Raw genomic sequence first — 22,897 nt, 5'->3', positions numbered from 1 at the left:
TTTGAGATATTCTTTTTAAAAAATTAATTTTAAATGGATAAAATAATTTAAAATTATATTTTTTATTTGAATTAAAATTAAAATTTTTATCCTTTAAAATTCATTCAAAATTATAATTTTTATTTTTTTCTATTTTTTTCTTCTTTTATAATATTTTTTAAAAAAATTAATTTGAAAAAGAGATTGTAATTTGAAATGATGATTTTTATTTGAATTAAAATTAAAATTTTTATTTTTTTTAATTTTAGAATTATAATTTTTATTTTTTTTATTCTTTTTTTATGGTATTTTTAATTTTTTTTACACCAATTTTTTTCAGATATTTTTTTAAAAAGATAATTTGAAATGGAGATACTAATTTTAAATGATAATTTTTATTTTTATCAAAATTAAAATTTTTAAATTTTTATAATTTAATTTTTTTTATTTTTTTTTCATTTTTTACCATTTTTTTTGGAAGAAAAATAAAAAACACCAATTAATATGGCGTTTTTAAAAATGCCATATTAATTGGTATTTTTTATTTTTTATTTTTTAACGACATCTATATGGAAAATAGGGCTGACATGGTCATGATAAAACGTCATTCAAAATGGTGTTTTACGAGTTTTACATCATTCTGATAAATAAGTTAAAAATTAGGTTATTTAGGTAAATAATTTTTTTTATATTAATTAGAAAAAGGACTCCCCACCTGGAGGTGCAAATGGCATGAACTGTTTGTGAATTATTCAACTTCGATGTGGATTCACACTTGATTCGATTCTGCTATTATTGTCTTCGGATCAAACTTAAATAATCAGATATTTGATTTGAAAAATCATAAGCTTATTAAAATTATATATTTTTTTAATAATATATTTTTTATTTATAATATATTATGGATATGTATATAGATATTATACAAGTTGGTTAAGATTTGAACCTAACTTCAAATTCGAAGTTGAGTGTGGTTCAATTGATATTATTTTTTTTTTTATCAAATCAAATGTAAGTTTAAAATATTAAGACTCAATTAATTTTAAATTAAATTTTAAATTTAAATATTTTGAATCGAATTAAACTCGAGGCTCCGTTAGATTAGGCTCAAATGCACCTTTATTTTTTTCCAACAAAACAAATCGATGTACAATAACTGCCACGCTAGTTTAGAGGGAATTGAACCAAATGATAGAACTAGCACTATATAATTGAGAAATCACCCAAAAAACACTTGAGATGCGGCTTTCGTGACAATCTTCTGCAGTGTGGGAGAAAAAGCAGAATTTTTCAATTCAAAGGAAAAAAAGAGCACCCATTTGGGACGAAAACCAGGCGACCAAAACGAGGGACAGAAATAAGTTTGGGAGGCCTGCACTCATCCTATGTATCATAATCTTACTGGAACGGGGCAGAACGGCTGGAATGGCCCCATCCTACCGGTACTTCAATTCTTGTTTGGTTATGCTATTAACCTTGTTTCTGCTGGGACCGCTGCAGTGCTAGAGAAGGTGATGAACAGCAGTTAAGCCGTATTGATCAAAGCCTGTTTGTTTTACTTGTTCTTCCTACGATTATCAGCTACACCCCTCATGCATTTTCTTTAGTTCATCAAATCCCTGTAGTCAACAACTCAACCACGTCCACCCACGAAATACTAGTAGCAGATTTATTCCCAATTTTTTAAAAAAAAAAAAAATCAAGTCTGAGATACAATGTCAACAATAGAATTGTTTGGTAATAGGAGAATAATATATGATCATCATCCAAGGAAAAATAATTGAAGCAAAACAACCCTGCATCCCCAATATCTGGGCGTATAGACACAGTAAAATGCCACTCAGGGCTCCACGTACCGAGATGAGTTTAGTCTCCTTCGAGTCCTCGCAAGGTTTTTCTGGTAGCCCACTACCACTTATTTGTTTCCTGGTCATGCCCCTTGTTTGTGTTCTCCAGCAACCAAAGAGCCAGGAACAATAATAGCATTCTGAATTGAAATAACCATGCTTTTAGTCTTTTACCTCCTAGAGTACTCAAATTTTGCAGACTTTGAAGGAAAAAGATTGCTAATGAACCAAGCTTCATTAGCCATCCCAGTTTCATGGCTTCCTAAATCTGTGCTGGTGAGATCAATCTCCACTGCAGCTAATTCAATCACTTGACTAAAACACTACGACAAGACTTTCGTGTATCAATCGTCAGACAGATGGCCTTTGCTCAACCTGTTACTGGTTCAAATTCACAGATTACAATCGCATTTGCTTCACAATGTAGCACAAATCCTGCATACAGCATACATCGAAGTTCTAATCTCAGCTAACAGACAAGATCAACCTAGAATAGATTTTATTCGCAAGGAAAACCACATTAACATAACATTGACACTACCAAGCATCCAGAATGCATTTATAAAGTCCCAAGGCCTCTGCAGCTCAAGTCTCACTTGTGTTGCCACCACCGCTAGCTACGATTGCTCTACTCAAATTATAAATATGTTTGACTCTTGATATCTTCATTGGTTCCTCCAAATAAACATTGTAACAAGTATTGTCGAGTTTGAGCAATAAGTCCCAATATTTTGTGAAAAAGAACGGGTCCCTTCTTATTCTTAAGCAATAAACAAGTTCTCTCTAAACGTAGTCCTTTTGGTATATACAGATTCACATGCAAAATGCAATCTCTCTCCTTACAACTTGGTTACCTTTCGCCTAGAACTACAGTTAAAGGTGATGTATCTTTCTATAAGAGTGATGGGCTCAACCATGTATCAGGAAATCAGAAAAGTCGATAATTTATTGTTCTAATGTTACAAGCACCTTCCCATGGCTTCATCCTCTTATAATCTATTTGTTATTGGAATCAACAATGAAAACCTATTTTTCACATGAATAAAAGCCCAAAAGCAATTTGTTACTCTAAGTCGTTTCTAATACAGTAATTTAAATTTACTACTTTAGAATGAGTCTATTTCAGCATCATACTTACCTGTCCATGTGCCATATATTGATTCAATTTAATTTAAATACAGTAATATCATGATTCATGAAACCAGTCGGCAGCAAGGCAGTGCCTAACTGCTAGCAAAGTTATCCATTTCTATGCACAGTTTAGACTTTAGACAGTTAATTCATATAAGTATATAGTCATCTAAGTGAAAATTATTTGGGTTTTTTAAGTATACATGGCAGAAGTTCAGGAAAAACCTGCTTAAAAACAGAATACTCATGCAACCACTATGCCGATGCCTTAGTTTAACAAAGAATTGAACAACCTTTACATCAATCACAAGTATGTAGGAAAACCTTAAAACATGCCATTTATTGACAACAGAGACTTACTTCCAGCTACGCCTAAGGAAGATGAATCAAGCATTTCATTTCCATCAAAAAGAGAAGCAGAACATACTGCCAATGCCCTCATCCAAGCATTTGAACATACACATGCCCTTGCATAATCATTCCATAGTACAGATTAAACATACCATCCCAAGACTTTTATTACTACTACTTAATAAACATTATACATCTGCAGTCCTCTCACTCCAAAATTAGGGTTTTTCATGCAATGGTAGGATAAAAAGAGAAGACTATCATACGAATGCAAAGGGATTTGTCTGAAGTAGTCATTCCAATACACAGATATTCACACTAAACCAAGACAAAGAAGAGGAATTGGAGAACCTTGATGCACAGAGAGAGGCCACACTCCATTAGCTCCAGAGCTCTAAAGCCTTGCACTCTTCTTTCTTCTTCTCCTCCTCCTTCCTACTATCTGCAATCATATCCATACCACATCCAATCCAATCCCCTGCTCTCAGTGTTGTGCCCATTGGATGCTCTTGATATCGATCCCTTCCTTGACCATCTCGTATAGAGGGCTCATCTCCCTCAGCTTCTCTACTTGGTTCACAGTAAGCTCTATCGCCCGGTCGATCTCGGCCTCCGTAGTGAACCTCCCAATTCCGAACCGGATCGAGGTGTGCGCCATGTCCTCGTCCACCCCGAGCGCCCTTAGCACGTAGGACGGCTCGAGGCTGGCGCTGGTACACGCGCTCCCGCTTGACACCGCCACCTCCTTCAGCCCCATCAGCAGGCTCTCCCCCTCCACGTACGCGAACGAGAGGTTCAAATTCCCCGCGTACCGATGCTCGACGCTACCGTTGATGACCACGCCATCGAGCCTCGACCGGATTCCGTTGAGCAGCCGCTCCTGGAGAGCGGCGATGCGGCGGCCATCGTATTCCATCTCCTTCATGGCGATCTCGCAGGCGGCGCCCATCCCGACGACGAGTGGCGTCGGGACGGTGCCGCTCCGGATGCCGCGCTCCTGGCCGCCGCCGCTCATCTGGGGCTCGACTCGGACCCGGGGGCGGCGGCGGAGGTAGAGCGCCCCGACGCCCTTCGGCCCGTATATCTTGTGCCCGCTGAGGGACATGAGCCCAATCCCCATCTTCTCCACATCAACAGGAATTTTGCCGAGCGCCTGGGCGGCGTCGGTGTGAAAGGGGACGCCTTTTTCCTTGCAGATACGGCCGATTTCCTCGAGGGGCTGGACGACGCCGATCTCGTTGTTGACGGCCATGACGGAGACGAGGCCGGTATCGGGGCGAATGGAGGCAGCGAGGCGGTCGAGGTCGACAAGGCCGTCGGGGCGGACGGGGAGGTAGGTGACATCGAAGCCCTCTTGCTGGAGGTGGCGGCAGGAGTCGAGGACGCACTTGTGCTCGGTCTGGGTGGTGACGACATGGCGCTTCTTGTCGCGGTAGAAGTGCATGACGCCCTTGACGGAGATGTTGTTCGACTCGGTGGCGCCGGAGGTAAAGAAGATCTCCTTCGGATTGGCGCCGACTAGGGCAGCGACCTGGGCGCGAGCGGTCTCGACGGCGGCATCGGACTCCCAGCCGTAGAAGTGGGTGCGGGAGTGGGGGTTACCGTAGCGGGAGAGGTAGAAGGGGAGCATGGCATCGAGGACACGGGGGTCGACAGGGGAGGTGGCCTGCATGTCGAGGTAGAGGGGGCGGCCGGAGATGCGGACGCCCTTCATCGAGATAACGTCGTCCTCCACCACCATGGGTGGAGGGGGATCAACGACGGCGGCGGTGGCGGTGGAGAGGAAGCGGCCGGCTGGGATGGCGCGGCGTAGGAGGGAGAGGTGCTTCGCGGCGGCCATGGCGGCGCAGAAGACGGTCGCGTTATTGGTGTTGGCGTACGGTTTAAGCGGAAGAGATAATCATCTCAAAAATATATATAGGGGCTTCTTTGGTAAAACGGAGAGAAGAATTGCGTTGGCGTGAGGCGATAGGTGTTTGGGGACGGGAACCGGAGGAAAAGTGGGGCGGAAGAGGTGGGAGTGCGGCCACGTGTGCTTTATTGAGTAGGGCAGCAGATAATTGATCGATTTTTCGACCGTTGGATTAATGGATCCGACTTAAAAGGGTTAGGTCATGGGTAGCCACCTGTACTCAAAAAAATAGCCGGGGTGCCGCACTGGACTCATGCTGCAACTAGTGTGAAACCCGCGCAATGCTGCGGGGCTTAATAAACAGAACACAGAGTAAAAAAAAAAAATTTAATTTTTGATATCTTCAAAATATTTATTAAAAAATATTATATAAAATAATAATTTTATGTTAAAATTATAAAAATATTTATGAATTATAAATATTTATGAAAAAATTTAAAATTATTTTTTTAATTGATCTTCTTTAATTCGAATATATAGCCGAAAGAATAGAAGATTAAATAATAAATATAAGAGCTATAATTCTTTTACTTTGTAAACACTATGATTAGTTAATTTAAATAATATTTTTTATAAAAAAAAACTTCATGAAATAGTGGGTTAAAAAATGATTGATCCATAATTTTTATTACAAATTAATATTTATTAGAAAAAACCTTAAACAAAAGAAATAAAATTTTTATGCACCACGCAAAAAATTGAACAATAAAAATTTAAAAATGAAAGAAAATTTTGTTTAAATAGAAGAAAAGAATCATACTGATTTAGTTATAGGAATGCAAGAAATCAAACCATATACATTAATTTTTAAAATTTGAATAAAAAAAATTAAAGAGAAAAAAAATCAAAAATGTAGTTAGTTCACTTATAGAAAAATTATAGGACCATCATCATATACGTACCTAAAAAAAATTTTGTGCCGCCACCCCCATTAAATTTTTATGCCTCTTATTAATTTAAAAACAGCTTTTCTATTATAAGGATGCCTTCATATATTTATTTTTTTTTTCTTCCTATACACCAGGAACTCATAGAATTGTTATGCACCTATTTCTTTTTCTTTTAACCCTAATCCTTTCTCACCTACCCACCACCACCGCCACTTCTAAATCCTCTTCTACTGCTCCGCTTTCACCTGACCACCGTTGTCGGTCTTTTTTTATTAGATTTTCTCTACCAGTGACCATTCTATGGCCGAGAAGGATGAAAGAGAAAGCAATACAAGTGGTCTTGTATTTTTTTGGTCCTAGCATCGATTTTGGATTTTTTTTTCCTTTCTATCTTTCATCTTTGGAGATGGTGTGGTAGAGGACGGTGTCCCTGAAGATCCTATAGTGAGCGACGAAGGTGCTTTGCACCTTTCTCTGACCCGTGCCAGCATTCTCATCTCCAGATGAATCAAGATAAACCTCATTTCTAAGATCTATTATTTCTAACCACTTTCGGATTCTATTGTTTATTATTTTTTCTTTTCTATTTTTTTCCTTTTCATTCCAAATCCAATTCTTCTCTTCATCTTCTCCACCATCTATTTCTATTTTTTTCTATTTTGATCCAACTTTCTTTACAACCTTGCCCTAACCCTAATCCCACACTTATTAATTTTTCTTTTCTATTTCTTTTCTTTTTGTTCCGATCCAAACCATATTCCTCCCCTCCTATTTTCGATCATTTATTTCTATTTTTTAAGGTTCTCTTTACCAATCTAACCTTCTTTGCATCTCTACCCGAACCCTAATGCTAACCCATGCCTCAACTCCTAACCCTAACCCTCAGTAGAACCTAACCCTAACTCCAGCGGAACCTAACCCTAAACCTAACCCTAACCAGCCCCTTAACCTAACCCTAACCCTAGCCGAATAGCTAACACAAATTGGATCCTCTATCATAACCCTAACCCTAATTGTATCCGCTAACCTATTAGCTGAACGACCTATGACCTGTTTAACGTGCCTGTTAGCTGATTTGTACGGATCTGATCGTGATCCATCCCTAAACCCATTAACCCATATCTTCTTTTCCTCTCTTAATCTATCCACTTCTTCCTATTCACCGAACCCTAACTCGATCCATCAAAACTCATACATATTTTTCTTTCTATTCATCGGAAAGAAGGCTTCACAGCAAATCCTTCACTAGAAGACTACCGAATCTTAGCAACAACCGTGGTACCTTTTTATGTGGACGTTGAGAAAAGCTACCATAGTATGATAGCAACCTTTTGTCCCTCTCTTCTCTCATATGATGTTTGTAAATAAATGAATGGAAGGCTGCCAAAATGTAGGCAGCAACCCCCTGGCTTTCCAAATAAGAAACAGAATGCTGGTTTTGATATTATGGTGAAAGAAAAAATTAATTGATGAGGGAATGAAAATGATAAATATTTGATAAAAGCAGATCCAAAAAATAAATAAAAATCCTTAAACTCACCTTCTCTAGCTCCCTTTACTCATTTTTCTTATATGCTGCTATCCTTTTCAATTTTTCCTCAATAAGCCTAATGCAAAACAAAAGAAGCAGTAATCAAAAACAGACCTACTAAAAAAAAAAATACTTTTCACTTTATCTTTTCTATCCAGTATAAATAGACTAAAGTACGGAAAAAAATGATAAGATAATCCATGCTTTACCATCAATATTTTTTATTTTTTATTTTTTCAAAAATCTTCTCTTTGATATTTCTTTTCATTTGTCCCATTCTTTATTTATTTATTTTTTTTGCGTACACCTCTCTTGTGGCAGGAAATGGTATGAGAGAGGAGCCACCGCACATAGAATTTCGTCCCATTCCTCTCTTTTTTTTTTTTTTGGCTTGTATCTCTCTCGTGACAAGAAATAGCATGGGAGTAAAGAGCTGGAGGAGAGCCGGTCTATTTAGCCATCAGAAGCATCTCTACTCCATCCAATCCAGATGGCTATTTTTTTTTTTCTGGATAAAACATTATTTTTTTTTCTTTCTACATGATGAATGCACGCCATCAGTCCTCTCTCCTGCATGACGTGGATAGCCCATGCTCCTTGCATTGAGGAGGCTCTGGTCTCAACGGTTCAGTTGACACCTATGTCCATAATTAGCTCCGGCTGGATACGTCAGCGATCATACCATGTGTCACGCGGGAAGAGTGCAGGGACGTGTTTTAATGCATAGGATAGATAACAGGACTGGCCTCATGTGTGCCATTAAGTTAAGCAACGTGCCATTCTTGCGCAAAGTGGTCGTTAGGATCCCTCGTTCTCCAAGGTAAATACCGCCTCCTTTCTCCGCCCGCTACTCGTTTGCGATGTTGCCTCTGAGACAAAGGGAGAGATGAAGGCGCTGGGTTGTGGTTGATGCTGGTGGGCTCGCTTCGTCTCGCCTCTATCTGGTTCGGATTCTTCGACATCTGGGCTCTCCGCCTTGCTGTCTTCTCCCAAACCCAGAGTGTATTCTCTCTTCCCCTCTCTCCTGACTGCCCCTATTTCTCAATATATCTCTTATGATGTACCTCTGACATCCATGGCCTGACGAAATGGCTTCACAGTAGGTGCTTAGCTTCGTGCTACATTTGCACATTTGCGCATCTGTACCTTTGGCTTTTGGCGATTAATCTTCGCATACTCGGACGACATTACTGAGTTGTTTGCAAATCTGTGCCGCATTTACTATTTTGTAGTTCAGTAATGCACCGTTGACCAAAAGTTTGATTCTACTGAGTTATAATTCAGGGAAGTGGTTGTTGGAGTACGTGTTCTTGTTGCATGACACAGTGTGTCAGTGAATGCCAGAAGGCCCAATGATTGAAGCAACTTGAGATGAAGTCTTTTTAGTTCAGAGCAAGGAGATAGTCAAGTGAACTAAGATGTATTTGAGGTAGAAGCAGCGTTGGGAATGAATGCTTTAGTAAAGCTCAACCAACAAGTGGGTATTAGTTTTGTAATGGGAATGATTGAGTGGGACTGAAAATTTTAAACATTTGGCAGGTTCATAAATCATAATAAATATTACTGTGCTTTGTTTGCCTCCTATATTTCGAAGTTTCAATACCATATGACATGCCTTTCTACGATTTGCATGACAGACTGCATAATGCTTCTTTCGCAGCTTAACATAATTTTCAAGTGAAGTTTCTTTGCAAGTGATGATATATCGGAACTTTGTATGTGAATTCTCTTTGGAAAAGTTCTTTGAGAGTATAGGTACATCCTTGTGCTCATTTAGGCTTTGGAAAGCGATAGAAAAAATTTAAAGGTTTTGTTGCAAGGGCTAATAAAATTCTTACCATATTAATGACTTTGGGACAATACTTTTTGATTGTTGTGTGCTGATAGAATTACATCAATAATCAAAGTCTGGGGTTTGGAAATTTTGCTTTCTATGAAGCCTACAAGTTATGAATGGTCCGCCTTTTTACTTAATCTTCAACTACACTTTGTTTGATTATGTGGATGCAACTGGGTTAAGAAGTTTGGTTACATATGATTAGAGGAAGGAATCTTTCATTGTGGTTAGATTAGCAGAAGGGAAATTAGTAGTTTGACTGAAGGTTAAGGTAATTGAAGAGATTAAACTTGTTACTCTTTCTAAGGAATCCCCATTAAAAGGTGGATGTGTCCTTGTATAGTTGAAGGTAGTTTGAAATAATAATGATCTGGATCTAGTAATCAAACTTCATACAATTGTATGCACTTCCAAAAGTAGGGTTTTCTGGGTTTTGAGCTTATTGCTTCTGTTTAGCATATTCATCTAACTCACCCTACCTTTGTCATTTATTTATTTATTTCTAAATGACTGCAAAATGAGACATACAACATAAATGGATGAAATAAGTTGCCCATGGAATATATTGACTAGTACTGTAACACAAATTTGCAGCTGGATGACTAAACTGGAGGTTGCATTCTTGATTTTGGATAAAACAATAATTAGAATGTGAAGATTTACAGAAGCTGTTATTGCTAATAAAAAGCTTGTCCCAATCAAAAGAAAGTAAAGGTTCTTCTGAATTTTGTGAAGTTAATATTATTAATAATGTTGCTAATCTTTAACAATAACATCTATGAACTTGCCTTATTTTATGTTACCATTTCAAGATAAGATGTAGTATTGAAAATTTTATAGCAATTTCTGTAATTCATAAAAGAATTGTTTAGGGTATGAAAAATATGACTGATAAACTGGTATTGCATCAATGTTCTCATGTAAACATAATCAAAACCTCCCTGCTACTTGGGTTGGGATTTTGACTCTTATTTCACTTCAAATGCATCAAAGGCCATTGCCTTGAGTATATTATATAAGAGATGGACTAGAAAAGGACCAAAATGCTATTAGACAGGAGTCCAATAGGAGAGGGAGGGGTTTGAGGCATCAAGTTGCTTACATTCACAATCCACTTCACAGCTTTGTCAATAATATATAGAAAAAAAAAATCTCTATTATTGTTACAAGCATCTGAAAAATAGAATATTGGGGCCAGCAATAACTACAACTGCTCTAGGATGAAGGTGGTCTTCAAGTTTTTGCTGCATCTCTCTTCCAAGCAACAATGTTCTTTCTAATTGCCTTCCATAATAAGTCATTCAAGCAACAATAAGAATGTGGAATGGTCATCTCACTCACTTCTTCTTTTGAAGCTTTCCTACTAAGAAGGTTTAAAATAACAAGAACCTTAACCTATTTTTTTATCTAATTACCTAGATGGATGCAGTTCAGCAAATCCCCTGTCAATGTTCTCTTAATGTAAGTCATGGTTGAGAAGAGGGGATCCATTGTGTAAAAGTTGGTCCAGATAAAGGATAGGCCATGGGGAATCTTCTTGTTAGACTTGAAATATTATGGTTTCCATGATGCTTTTTGACACTTTATATCGCCAAACTATCATTAGGTAATCTTTTTATGCTAGTGCTTTATGATCTCGCATCTCCGGGAGTCTACAATTAATTCAGCTGGGGGTATTGTTGATGTTATTGGGCTGTAGGACAATTGGCTAAACTACATATCCATATATACCTTAAGATACACATTGACATACAATTCTTATGTAAGATATGGATGTGTTGCTTTATGAGGTCATTGGATGGAGTATCATAGTGAATTTTTATGACCAAGTGTCATATTGATTAATTTCATAACTTCTTGTATAGCATCTCAACTTTTAGGACACAAATAATTCCGAAGAGTAGCATGCTGCATGATACAATCTTCTTGATATTAATTAATTAAGCATCCTTAAGTTCTTTCAGTGTCATGTTCCTTAATCTTTGAACTTCTTATAATTGCTGTTTTGCTAATGTAATGGAGTTAACTAACTGGTCAAAGTCTGGTATGCTGTACAAGTAATATTGCTAATTACACCTTGTCAGCAGTGTGCATGCAGCACTGATTTATGTCACAAATTGACATAAAAAGTATCAATTAATATCTAAATTATCTAACTTTATTAAGAAATTGATACTTGTTATTATATTTTGCAGAAGAAGAGATCATCAATAGAAAGAACAAGGAAAGAGGATTCCAACGGCGCAAATTTTATGCAAAACGGAGTTAAATTGACCCAGAAATTGAAGAATGAAGAAAGAAGACTCAATTGGGTCAAACCCGAGTCAAATCAGATCAAAATTGGTCAAAAATCAACTGATTTGGTGATCTGGTTAGCCGTCTGGTCCACAGCAATAGGCGCATGGACCATGGACCCATCGGCGCACCATAAACCCCCCTAACAACCCTCTAAAACCTCTTAATCCCACATCTAAAGTTTTGAAAACCTTATAACCCCCAAATGCCTATAAAAAGCCCCCAAAGGCCCTTGTTTTATGTATTCTTCCTTCCGATCAAGCTTGTAACCCTAGATAGTGGGGTTTTTAGCTCTCTTCTCAAGCCTCGAGCTTTGAAGTTTTTGTAATAAATTTTTTTATATAAAATCTTATTTTTATGCAATTTCATCTCTTTACATTATGCAATTTATTTTTCTTGCAATTAGGATAGTTTAATTTATGCAATTTAATTTTATGCAATTAGGTTAGTTTAAATTATGCAGTTTAAATTTATGCAATTAGGATAGTTTAATTTATGAAATTAGGGTAGTTTACTTTTCTGTATTTAAATTTTGCAAGTAGATTTAGATCATGTCTAGCTAAGCATCCCTTCTAGGGTTTGCGATGAAGCTAGATCATGAGTAGGATTTTACATAGGGTTCTTTCTTTTTCTTAGGGTTTCTTTTTTCTTCCTCTTTTGCCAAAAATTTTTGATGAACTACAGTTGGGTCAGAGTCCCTTCATAGTTCATACTTGATTCAGTGCATAGGAGGAGAAAATTCTAAGGGATCCTAGTTACTACTCCCTTGTAAAGAATCTTGATGGGTTATCGTTGGGCCTTAGTCCCTTCATAATCTATGCTTGGGAAAGACAAGAGGAGTAGTCGTTAGGATCAATAAGAAAAATTCTAGGTAGAATTCCCTAATCTAGATCTAGTGGATTCAAAAATCCTAGATCTTTAGTCTTATTGTCTTTAGCAAACAACTTTCGACTTTCGATTTTTGTTAAAGCTCGCTTGAGCATAGATTTGAAAATTATTTTTAAACCAAGTCTTTGTGGGATCGACCCGTACTCGCTGGTCGTGCTACTCTGCACACCGTGCGCTTGCGGTTTTATTTACAAATTTTAAAATTTGCACATTAAGTTTTTGGCGCCGTTGCCGGGGATCGATTTCATGGGATCATTTCCAAATTCCTTTGGAAATGAATATATTCTAGTAGCAGTTGATTATGTTTCAAAATGGGTAGAAGCAATTGCATGTAGAACACCCGATAGCAAAATGGTCATTAAGTTTCTTAAAAAAAATATTCTCTCCCGTTTCGGTATTCCTAGGGCAATCATTAGTGATCGGGGAATCCATTTTTGTAACCGACCTTTTGCAACATTGATGAAAAAGTATAATATCACCCACAAATTGGCCATACCATATCATCCTCAAACTAGTGGACAAGTTGAAGTGTCAAACCGACAAATCAAACAAATCCTGGAAAAAACTGTTAGTGCCAATAGAAAGGATTGGTCTTTGAAATTAATTGATGCACTTTGGGCATACCGAACCGCTTTCAAGACCAATCTAGGAATGTCTCCTTATAGGATTGTGTTTGGTAAACCATGTCACTTGCCTATTGAGATAGAACACAAAGCCATGTGGGCCATCAAACAACTAAATACAAATTTGAACGACGCTGGAAACCATAGAAAGCTTCAGTTGAATGAATTAGAAGAACTTAGAAATGAAGCCTATGAAAATGCAAAGATATACAAGGAACGAACCAAAGCATTTCATGATCAATCAATTATGAGAAAAACTTTCAATATCGGACAAAAGGTACTCTTATATAACTCTAGATTACATCTGTTTTCAGGAAAGCTTAGGTCTAGATGGACAGGACCATTTTTAGTAAAGGAAGTCTTTTCACACGGAGCTGTTGAGATTGAAAACCCAAGTAATGGTGTTATCTTTAAAGTTAATGGTCAACGATTAAAACCATTCTTGGAATTACCTGTCAAGACTGTTGAAGATGCCATGGTTCTTTATGAACCAACTTATTCTGATTAAATTGCTTCGAGGTTTGGTCTGGCTGAAGACATAAAACTTAGCGCTTCTAGGAGGCAACCCAGCTTATTTAATTTCTAATGCTTTCTTTGTTTTCAGTTTGCTTAGGATAAATAAATTAGATAAACTCCATTGGGGACAATGTCGGTCAAGTTGGGGGGAGAGCTTGAACAAAATCAGGTGTTATCATTTCCTTTTCCTTCCACTATGAGTTATTTCTTACATTTAATATATTATGTAAAAAAAAATAAATATATATATATATATATATATGAAATAAATTAATCTATAAAAGAAATAAGAGTAAGTTAGAAAGTATTTGCTAATGTAGTGAGTCACGGAGAAGATTAGCTGGTTAGACTCTTGGTGGCTTAGGTCATTTAAAGACTATTAGCACTTCCAATTGCACATGCACACTACACAAGGTAAAGTAGGTGTTAATTGTAAGGTCAATTAAGGATTTGAGTATTATTTAAATTAGATAATTTTCTCTACACCCCAATTGAAGAAATTTGAATTTAAGGAAAGAGCTACCTGCCTGAAATAAAATGCAAAACACAGAGTAAATGTGGATTGCCCTAAGTCTAGTAACCGGGTCTCTTCACCTAAGTCAAGTGTTGAGATTCGCGTCAAACGGTGGTGGGAAGGCCAGGATGCTCAAAAAAAAAAAAAATTGTATAAACATCGAGAACCGTACACCTCGTGCGGTGGTGGGAAGGCCAGGATGCTCAAAAAAAAAAAAAAAAAAAAAAAAAAACAGTGTGAAAGCTACCTTAGTTCTTTGTTTAATCTGGGGTGTATAGAAAATTAATCGAACTAAGTTATGAAAAATGATACAATTGGTCTGTACAAGTTAATACTGAAATACTAAGTTAGTTATCACTCACACAAGTGCTATAAAACTTTAAGTGTACTCTAAGAAAGCTTCTAAGTAGACTGACTACCGATTCTAATTCGAAGCTCATTACTTAGTAATACTAGAAAACTTCTTGAATTTCGATCTTAAATTAATTTGCAAAGGAAGGATCTTTTTGAATTATGATCTTATTTTGGTACATTGCTAAGGGACTAGCAATGATTAAGTTGGGGGGTGTGATTTATGTCACAAATTGACATAAAAAGTATCAATTAATATCTAAATTATCTAACTTTATTAAGAAATTGATACTTGTTATTATATTTTGCAGAAGAAGAGATCATCAATAGAAAGAACAAGGAAAGAGGATTCCAACGGCGCAAATTTTATGCAAAACGGAGTTAAATTGACCCAGAAATTGAAGAATGAAGAAAGAAGACTCAATTGGGTCAAACCCGAGTCAAATCAGATCAAAATTGATCAAAAATCAACTGATTTGGTGATCTGATTAGCCGCCTGGTCCACAGCAACAGGCGCATGGACCATGGACCCATCGGCGCACCATAAACCCCCCTAACAACCCTCTAAAATCTCTTAGTCCCACATCTAAAGTTTTGAAAACTTTATAACCCCCAAATGCCTATAAAAAGCCCCCAAAGGCCCTTGTTTTATGTATTCTTCCTTCCGATCAAGCTTGTAACCCTAGATAGTGGGGTTTTTAGCTCTCTTCTCAAGCCTCGAGCTTTGAGGTTTTTGTAATAAATTTTTTTATATAAAATCTTATTTTTATGCAATTTCATCTCTTTACATTATGCAATTTATTTTTCTTGCAATTAAGATAGTTTAATTTATGCAATTTAATTTTATGCAATTAGGTTAGTTTAAATTATGCAGTTTAAATTTATGCAATTAGGATAGTTTAATTTATGAAATTAGGGTAGTTTATTTTTCTGTATTTAAATTTTGCAAGTAGATTTAGATCATGTCTAGCTAAGCATCCCTTCTAGGGTTTGCGATGAAGCTAGATCATGAGTAGGGATTTTACATAGGGTTCTTTTTTTTTTTTAGGGTTTCTTTTTTCTTCCTCTTTTGCCAAGAATTTTTGATAAACTACAGTTGGGTCAGAGTCCCTTCATAGTTCATGCTTGATTCAGTGCATAGGAGGAGAAAACCCTAAGGGATCCTAGTTACTACTCCCCTGTAAAGAATCTTGATGGGTTATCGTTGGGCCTTAGTCCCTTCATAATCTATGCTTGGGAAAGACAAGAGCAGTAGTCGTTAGGATCAATAAGAAAAATTCTAGGTAGAATTCCCTAATCTTGATCTAGTGGATTCAAAAATCCTAGATCCTTAGTCTTATTGTCTTTAGCAAACAACTTTCGACTTTCGATTTTTGTTAAAGCTCGCTTGAGCATAGATTTGAAAATCGTTTTTAAATCAAGTCTCTGTGGGATCGACACGTACTCGCTGGTCGTGCTATTCTGCATACCGTGCGCTTGCGGTTTTATTTACAAATTTTAAAATTTGCACATTAAGCACCCTGAGAAGTTTTCAGTCATTAAGCTTGCTGGATTTTCATTTTCTGAGTGCTTGACTGAATTTTCATCCATTTTTCCCCTTGTCTAAGCAAATACTGTTCATCTCTCATGTTATATTGGACCTGCACTTTATTTCTTTTGTTTGATGAATGATGGTTATAATTACTTCTAACTGAAGTACTGTTTTATTTGTAGTGACTGATGTTCATGGGTAGATGTTTGGAATTTGGACCCTTCTGACCTGCATTCTCTGTTTTCTTTGTGCATTTAACCTTCAGAACAAGGCTCTTTATTTAGCTACCTTTTTATCATTCATTTATGCCTTCTGTCATTTTGTCACTGAATATTTGATATACCATACAACGGCAGCTTCAAATCTTATGACTGTTGCAGTATTTGCAGGTACCTCGCTGTCATTTTTCTACCACATCTTGGTATCAATTCTGTCTTTTGAGCTCTATACATTCCATTGCAAACATATTTTTCATTTTATTTTCTATATGATTATAAATCTTTATTTGCTTAAAGGGAAACCAATTACATACCATCTTGTATGTTTAAGTATGGAGCTTCATATTCTAAATTTTTGATTCATGATAATGACAATACTCACTGACTTTATCAGTTTATCTTATGCGATTCTTATTAGAATATGCTTAACAATGCTTCATAGATTCTAAAAATTTTCACCTTAAGTTGCCCGACTATGTATGTCGAGAATAGTGATAGACTCTGTTTTCTTTCCTTAAGACTAAAAGGAAATCTTAAATCAAAGATATACTATTCTCTGTTGTTAACTAACCACTAGACCTTAAAGCTTAAGCTATTAGGAAATGCGGTCAACAATGTATATCAGGCCATCCAGTCCATGCATGTGAAGGCCATGAACGAGTCAAGAAGGACTAAGCTAGGAAGAAGTCAAGAGAAGAAAAGATTCAAGAAAATAAATGGGTGGTGTGAACAAAAATGGCTTGAATAGGGTTTAACCCTGGACTTTGGGCTCCAAAAGCTCAAGAAAATACCATGTTAACTAACCACTGGACCCCTAAAGCTCAAGAAAAAATAAATGGGGGCTATGAATAAAAAATTGGGCTGAATAGGATTCGATCCTGTGACTTTTAGCTCTAATACCATGTTAGCTAACTACTAGACCCCAAAAGCTTAAGTCTTTGTGGTCTAGCGGTAACTTAACATGGTATATAGGTCATGGGTTAAAATTTCATTCAGAATAATTTTGCCCATATATTTTCTTCAATCTTTTCTTCTCTTGACTTGTTCTTGGTTGAGTCATCCTTGGCATGTTCTTATCTTGAGTCATTCTTGACTCACTTATGCCTTCACATGCATGGTCCGAGCTGCACATGAGGTGGTGTATTGAGGCCTGTTACATTATTGACCCCCTTTCCTAACAACTTAAGGTTTTGAGGTCTAGTGGTTGGGTAACACCTGCATATACTACAATGTTGTACACTAAAGATATTTCCCAGTTGACCTGCAATCTGCAATTATATCTGTTGAAAACATCTAACCTAGAATTGTACGTTGATTTTTTTTTTTTCAACACTTTAGTTAATCTACTTGCAGCAAGTTCAGCTTTATTAATCTTAAAGTCCATTTTTCTGATTAATTCTGTAGGCATTCCTAAAATGTTTTCAGATGGGCTAGCCCACTGATATATGAAGTAGGCAAAACCAACCCAGCAAGCTAGCATAAGGTAGACTCCACCAAATTGTGCCCACAAGCGTGACCTGCTAGTACTGGTGTGGCATGAAGTGGGAGCTGGTAATTGTTTGAATAAATTATATGAAAGACATTAAACAATAAATGCAAAAGGAAATCATGAGTTTATGTTTTCCATTTAGGAATTCTTGAAACCGAATTCTGCTTTCTTAGTACTTGTCCAACATCTTTGACATTTCACCAACTCAAAATTTAATAGATAAAGATTGAATAATGGCAGAATTACATTCTTAATCACATCCACGCCAAATTTCAACTTTGATTTGCAGAAAATGTACACTTCATGTTAGTCTTTTTATTATTATGTATCATGTATGGCATATCTGAACATGCATATGCATGTGCATGAGTAAGTTACTACTAAAATTAGCTTGTCCTCAGTAGATGTTCTGCATGCATGCGTGCGTTAGTTATAAGCATAGATGTGCATGTGTTAGCAACAAGCATAGCCAGATACTTTGTGGTTGATTTGGTGGAGGATGGAGTCATTTCTTCATGTTTGTGACAAACTTATTAACTGTTACTACTGCTGTACGCATGTGTGCTTCTTTTCCTACAGCACTTAAGAGATGAATTGTGAAACATATCTCTTAACTTTTTAGTTATTGTTTAGATCCTCTCTGCCAGCTAAAAACTTAGAGAAGAAAGATGCTGAGCATAAGGTGTATGTTTTTTAGGTTAGGCTTTATCCTGTGGATATGGATCTAGCAACTTTCTGAGGGTACCTGAAAAGCATATTTATCAACGTACTGTAACGTGAGATCCAACTTTGGGGTACTGTAATCTTTCATCATGTGCCCCATCACAGTCAAATGCTAGTCATTTCATATCTCCTTTTACAGGTATGCTGTTAAAATTAATTTGCTTGTTTGTCTCTCATTCTTGGAGTTTTTGTTAGCCATGAGGCCATGACACCACTACATCTTGATTTAGCTTTGCTTCCTTAACCTTCAATATTGATCTTCAGCTAATCACTTGGAATATGAGCCATCACTGAGTAGTCAAACTGCTCAACAATCCAGAGGCTTACTTTCTCATTAAATGCCCATATAGAAAGCAAATCTGCAACTAAGTTTGATATCACCAATAGGCTTAGGAGTAAGGAAAGACTCTGACCTGAAAGATGTTATGAAATATAATGTTTCATATGTCTCTTTCCCTCCTAAAGTGAAGGCACAATTGGGGCCTTTTTTCATCCTTAAAGATTATAGTGGTGACTCAGGTCTTCCTATTTCATCCCCATAACATGCCCCTGTAGCTAAGAAATTATACAAAGTCATCCTGAAACTTCATTACCTAGCAAATTAGAGTCTTAAGGGTTGTGGGCATAAACTCTCTCCAACTCGGAAGAAATCCATCTTGCCTCTACTATTTAGTTTTCCATAAGATCCTTTTAATCTAGAACAGGGCATGCATATCCTTTAGTCTTTATGATCTCCACCCATGGGCCCCATCAATTTATTTATTTTTCACCTACACATTTGCATCCGTTATTTGCCGCACAGGTAAAAGCATCAAAGCAAACTTATCTACACATTTTCTGAATTTACCACTCTTTTGTTTTTTTGCATTTGTAATTGACAAATCCAACCAGGCAAATATGTTTACCATACCTAGAAAAGCTATTTATCCACTTGTTCTGGGGCAGATCCAGAAAGTTTCCTCTGCATGCAGGAAGTTGGGAAGGTGAAGGAAACATATCATAAACATAAAAGTGACTAAATAATATATATTTACAGCTTTTCTTAGAGCAGAAAATGCTGTCAGGCTTAAAACCAAATTTATAGTTAGTGCTAAAATCATATTCATTTGAATTTGAGATTGGTGTATTCAAATTATATGATCTGTTATAGGAACTTTGGGTGGAGTCCTCTCAACTCTTTTGTCAAGAAAAAGATATATGTTACAGGAAGCTGAAAATCAAGGTCTTGCATGTAATCAATGTTTATTATGATAAACTAATCTATCAATTTAGAAAGAAATTATCAAAATTAATATTCTTCGACGGTTTGATAAAAAGCTATATGATTGTCAATGTAAAATTTTTAATACCCATTATGCAATTAGAAATATTTTGTATACAACATGAGTAACTAAATTCATATGCAGCACATGCTAACCATATTATGCATATGCATTTTAGGGTTAGAGAAAAGAGTATGCTGAAAGTAAAACAAGTACCCACATCTGTGATAATAGTGTCTTTTTGGTCTCATACACATTGCAGGCACTCATGAGATACTGGTTTGTTGAATAGAACCGAACTTGTTTACAAAGAATAATCACAATTTGTTAAACTAGCAACTCACATGAAACTTTGCAAGTCAATAATTTAATCACAATGGATCTGCTTTAATTTCTAGACTGTCCCATCATTGCATTTTAGTCACCTCATGAGTGTCCATCTGAAATTTGAGGGATGGCCTTGCAAAGCGAAGCAATCTAGTGTTAGATATATGTTCAAATAGCTATTTTGTGTCTGTAATAACGTAGAGAGTGAAATACGGTCTAGGTGAGCTTGGCCTTCAATTCAAAACCAGCTATCAGACATGTTATGGTCATCACTTGCCTTCTAGAGATTGAAACACATCTCTCTCACTTTGCAAGTAGGGCCTTTTCTTATTATACATTTATACTATATGATAAAGGTTAAGCAATCAAGGTAGAGTGCCAGTCCCAAAACGTTCTCTCCATTATTTTTGGACTAATAGGCCATGAGTAAGAGAGAGGGGTTTAGCAGAAAAAAATAAGAGACAGAGAGAGGGCAGTTTATGAAATCTGAGTACTTTTGAAGTTGGTAGCCTAAGGGGTATGAGTGCTAGCCTTGGGGGAAAGGGAATTCCCCCCAACCTAAGACGCAACAATTTTAAGAGGGGCTCACATATCAAGTTTTCATTGTCTCACATGCTTTAATATTAGGAGGGCCAAACATGTTGAGATTGCACTTGTTAATTATTCAGTTGCCTGTTGTTTTGTCTTTACTGTTAATGGATAGGGTGAAGCAGAAAATATTAAGAAGGCCTTAGCCAATCATGTCAAAGGTGGCTCTCCAAATGTTGTTAGTTTAGCATAGAAGGCATTGTGGCCTAGAAACATAATAAGACTGATCTGGAGTCCTCCTGGTGCATTTAAAACTTTGTCCACAGTGGTCCAACTGTCCAAGAACAATGATCTAAGTTTAACGTATCAGAAAACAGTACATGCTTGTGTGATGGAAAATACTAATCTTTTCTTCAGGCCTGCTATAATTGGAGCTTCTTCTTAGCCATCTTGCTTAGGCTCATGAAATGCTTGGACACCAAATATGAATATCTTGCCTTTACTAAAACATGTTGCTAATGATGCATGTGACATAAAATGTAACCACAAACTCCAATTCAGGTTATAAATATCTATCATGTTATGGTGGACACTAAGTCAATTCATTTTTGGCATATAATGTGAACTGAAGGATGAAATGCTATTTTCATATGAGTGTTGGACTCTAATGAGATCAGCGTTGGATCTTTATTAATTGAGTCAACCCAGATTGCCTTCTTCCTTCATACTTTCTTTTTCCCACTTTGGTGAGTAGAGGTTTCTTGTCCTGAGCGAGCTGACATTAAGTCCTCCACTTTGTATAGTTGTGGTCAGAAAAAACTGTGGATACTTGTGGTCTATGGCTCCCTCTCCATAGGTTTGCTGTGATCATTTCTGTTAAAGATCTCTTGCAAGCAATCATGAGCCCTGATGTATTCAAGGGATATATCATTTGCTGGAAAGAAAGGAAAAAAAACAAAATCAGAGGAAACTTTAGAGATTATTGTAAGTTTTTTTTTCCTTCTTCGGGGTCATGGACGAGAACGCATGCATCATAAGTTTTTTTTCCCTTCTTCGGGTCATGTATGAGTTCTCATCCATGGCTAAGCAAACTACTTCCAGAGACGGTATAAACTATCCATATAAAACTAAACTAGAAAATGAGGCAACTGGTTCAACAACAAACAGTAGGGAGATTAGTGAGACTTTGCTTGTTGGTTTGTTATAATTACATGACATTTCTTAATTTGATCTCAGTTCTGTTGGATATATCCTTAAACCAGTGTTAATCCCTAACCAATGATAATGACCGTGTTCTCTTTTAGCTTGTGGCATTGTTTCTCTTGTCTTTCAGCTTGTGATATTGTTTTCCTTGTCTTTTAGCTTGTGATATTTTCTTTCTTATTCTTTAGGCACATCAATTGTGTGGATGTTATTACAGTGGAATGCACATCAACCTCGGGCTACTTGAAAAGTCGAATGAACCATTTTCATATAAGACAGATGTACTCAGATACTTATTATACCATTCTCTTTGTTAATCTTGGCAGTGTACTCACCATTGGCCAAGATTATTATCACCTCGTACTCTTCCTTGACATGCATTTTCGGAGATGTAATTCCAAGAGAATTTTCTTACAAAGTCTAAGACTTTTCAATGAATGCTGTCATGCGTTTGCAGTTGTTTTAAAAATCAAAATACAACATTCTTTGTTGCTTTTAAAGATCACTTTAGATCTAGTATTCTGTGGTAGATTATGAATTTAATTTTGCTGCTTGGAATGCACTCGCTGTCTTATAATCTGAATCTCAGTTTGTTTTGCTGGAATCAGATAGGCTGCAAATCTATCACATAAGAATACCTACATATCCCATCCATATCATCTACATGCAATCCTCCAATCAGCACCTAGTTATATTGAACAATATCTTATAATCATCAAATATGATGGCAACTTGTGAAATGCTTCTCAACCTTTTTGTGGAGCCTGCTTGTGTGTTATATGGGTTGTTCTATGTTAGCACTTCTGAATCAAACTGAATTTTGATTGCATAAAATTACTTGCTAACATGGCCGAAACTTCATGAATTAATATTTATTTAGAACTGAAAATCTTCTTTAAGAGGTTAATAACATAAAGCATTAGCTTTTCTCAATGTAGTGAGATTTGTTCA

General features: G+C 36.6%; 1 protein-coding gene and 1 long non-coding RNA gene across 6 annotated transcripts; one reads left to right on the top strand and one right to left on the bottom strand.

Moving 5' to 3' along the window:
* Positions 1-3,444: 3,444 nt before the first annotated feature.
* Positions 3,445-5,208, bottom strand: LOC105060079 (cysteine desulfurase, mitochondrial). Its single transcript, XM_010943670.3, has one exon. It carries the CDS (start codon positions 5,146-5,148, stop codon positions 3,793-3,795), a length of 1,356 nt encoding a protein of 451 aa, XP_010941972.1. The 5' UTR covers positions 5,149-5,208; the 3' UTR covers positions 3,445-3,792.
* Positions 5,209-8,039: 2,831 nt separating this feature from the next.
* LOC105060080 (uncharacterized) lies at positions 8,040-22,270 on the top strand. 5 transcript variants are annotated; one of them, XR_012142182.1, is made up of 4 exons: positions 8,040-9,118; positions 16,586-16,617; positions 17,840-17,965; positions 22,135-22,270. It is a non-coding gene; the product is annotated as an uncharacterized lncRNA (long non-coding RNA). The 5 variants fall into 5 exon arrangements; XR_003798434.2 differs by having other exon boundaries at positions 17,819-17,965; XR_003798433.2 differs by lacking the exon at positions 22,135-22,270 and adding an exon at positions 18,601-18,760 and having other exon boundaries at positions 17,819-17,965.
* Positions 22,271-22,897: the final 627 nt, after the last annotated feature.

Source organism: Elaeis guineensis, chromosome 6 (genome assembly GCF_000442705.2).
Source record: "Elaeis guineensis isolate ETL-2024a chromosome 6, EG11, whole genome shotgun sequence".
Classification (NCBI taxonomy): Eukaryota; Viridiplantae; Streptophyta; class Magnoliopsida; order Arecales; family Arecaceae; genus Elaeis; species Elaeis guineensis.
This window is presented reverse-complemented; position numbering and strand designations above follow the sequence as displayed.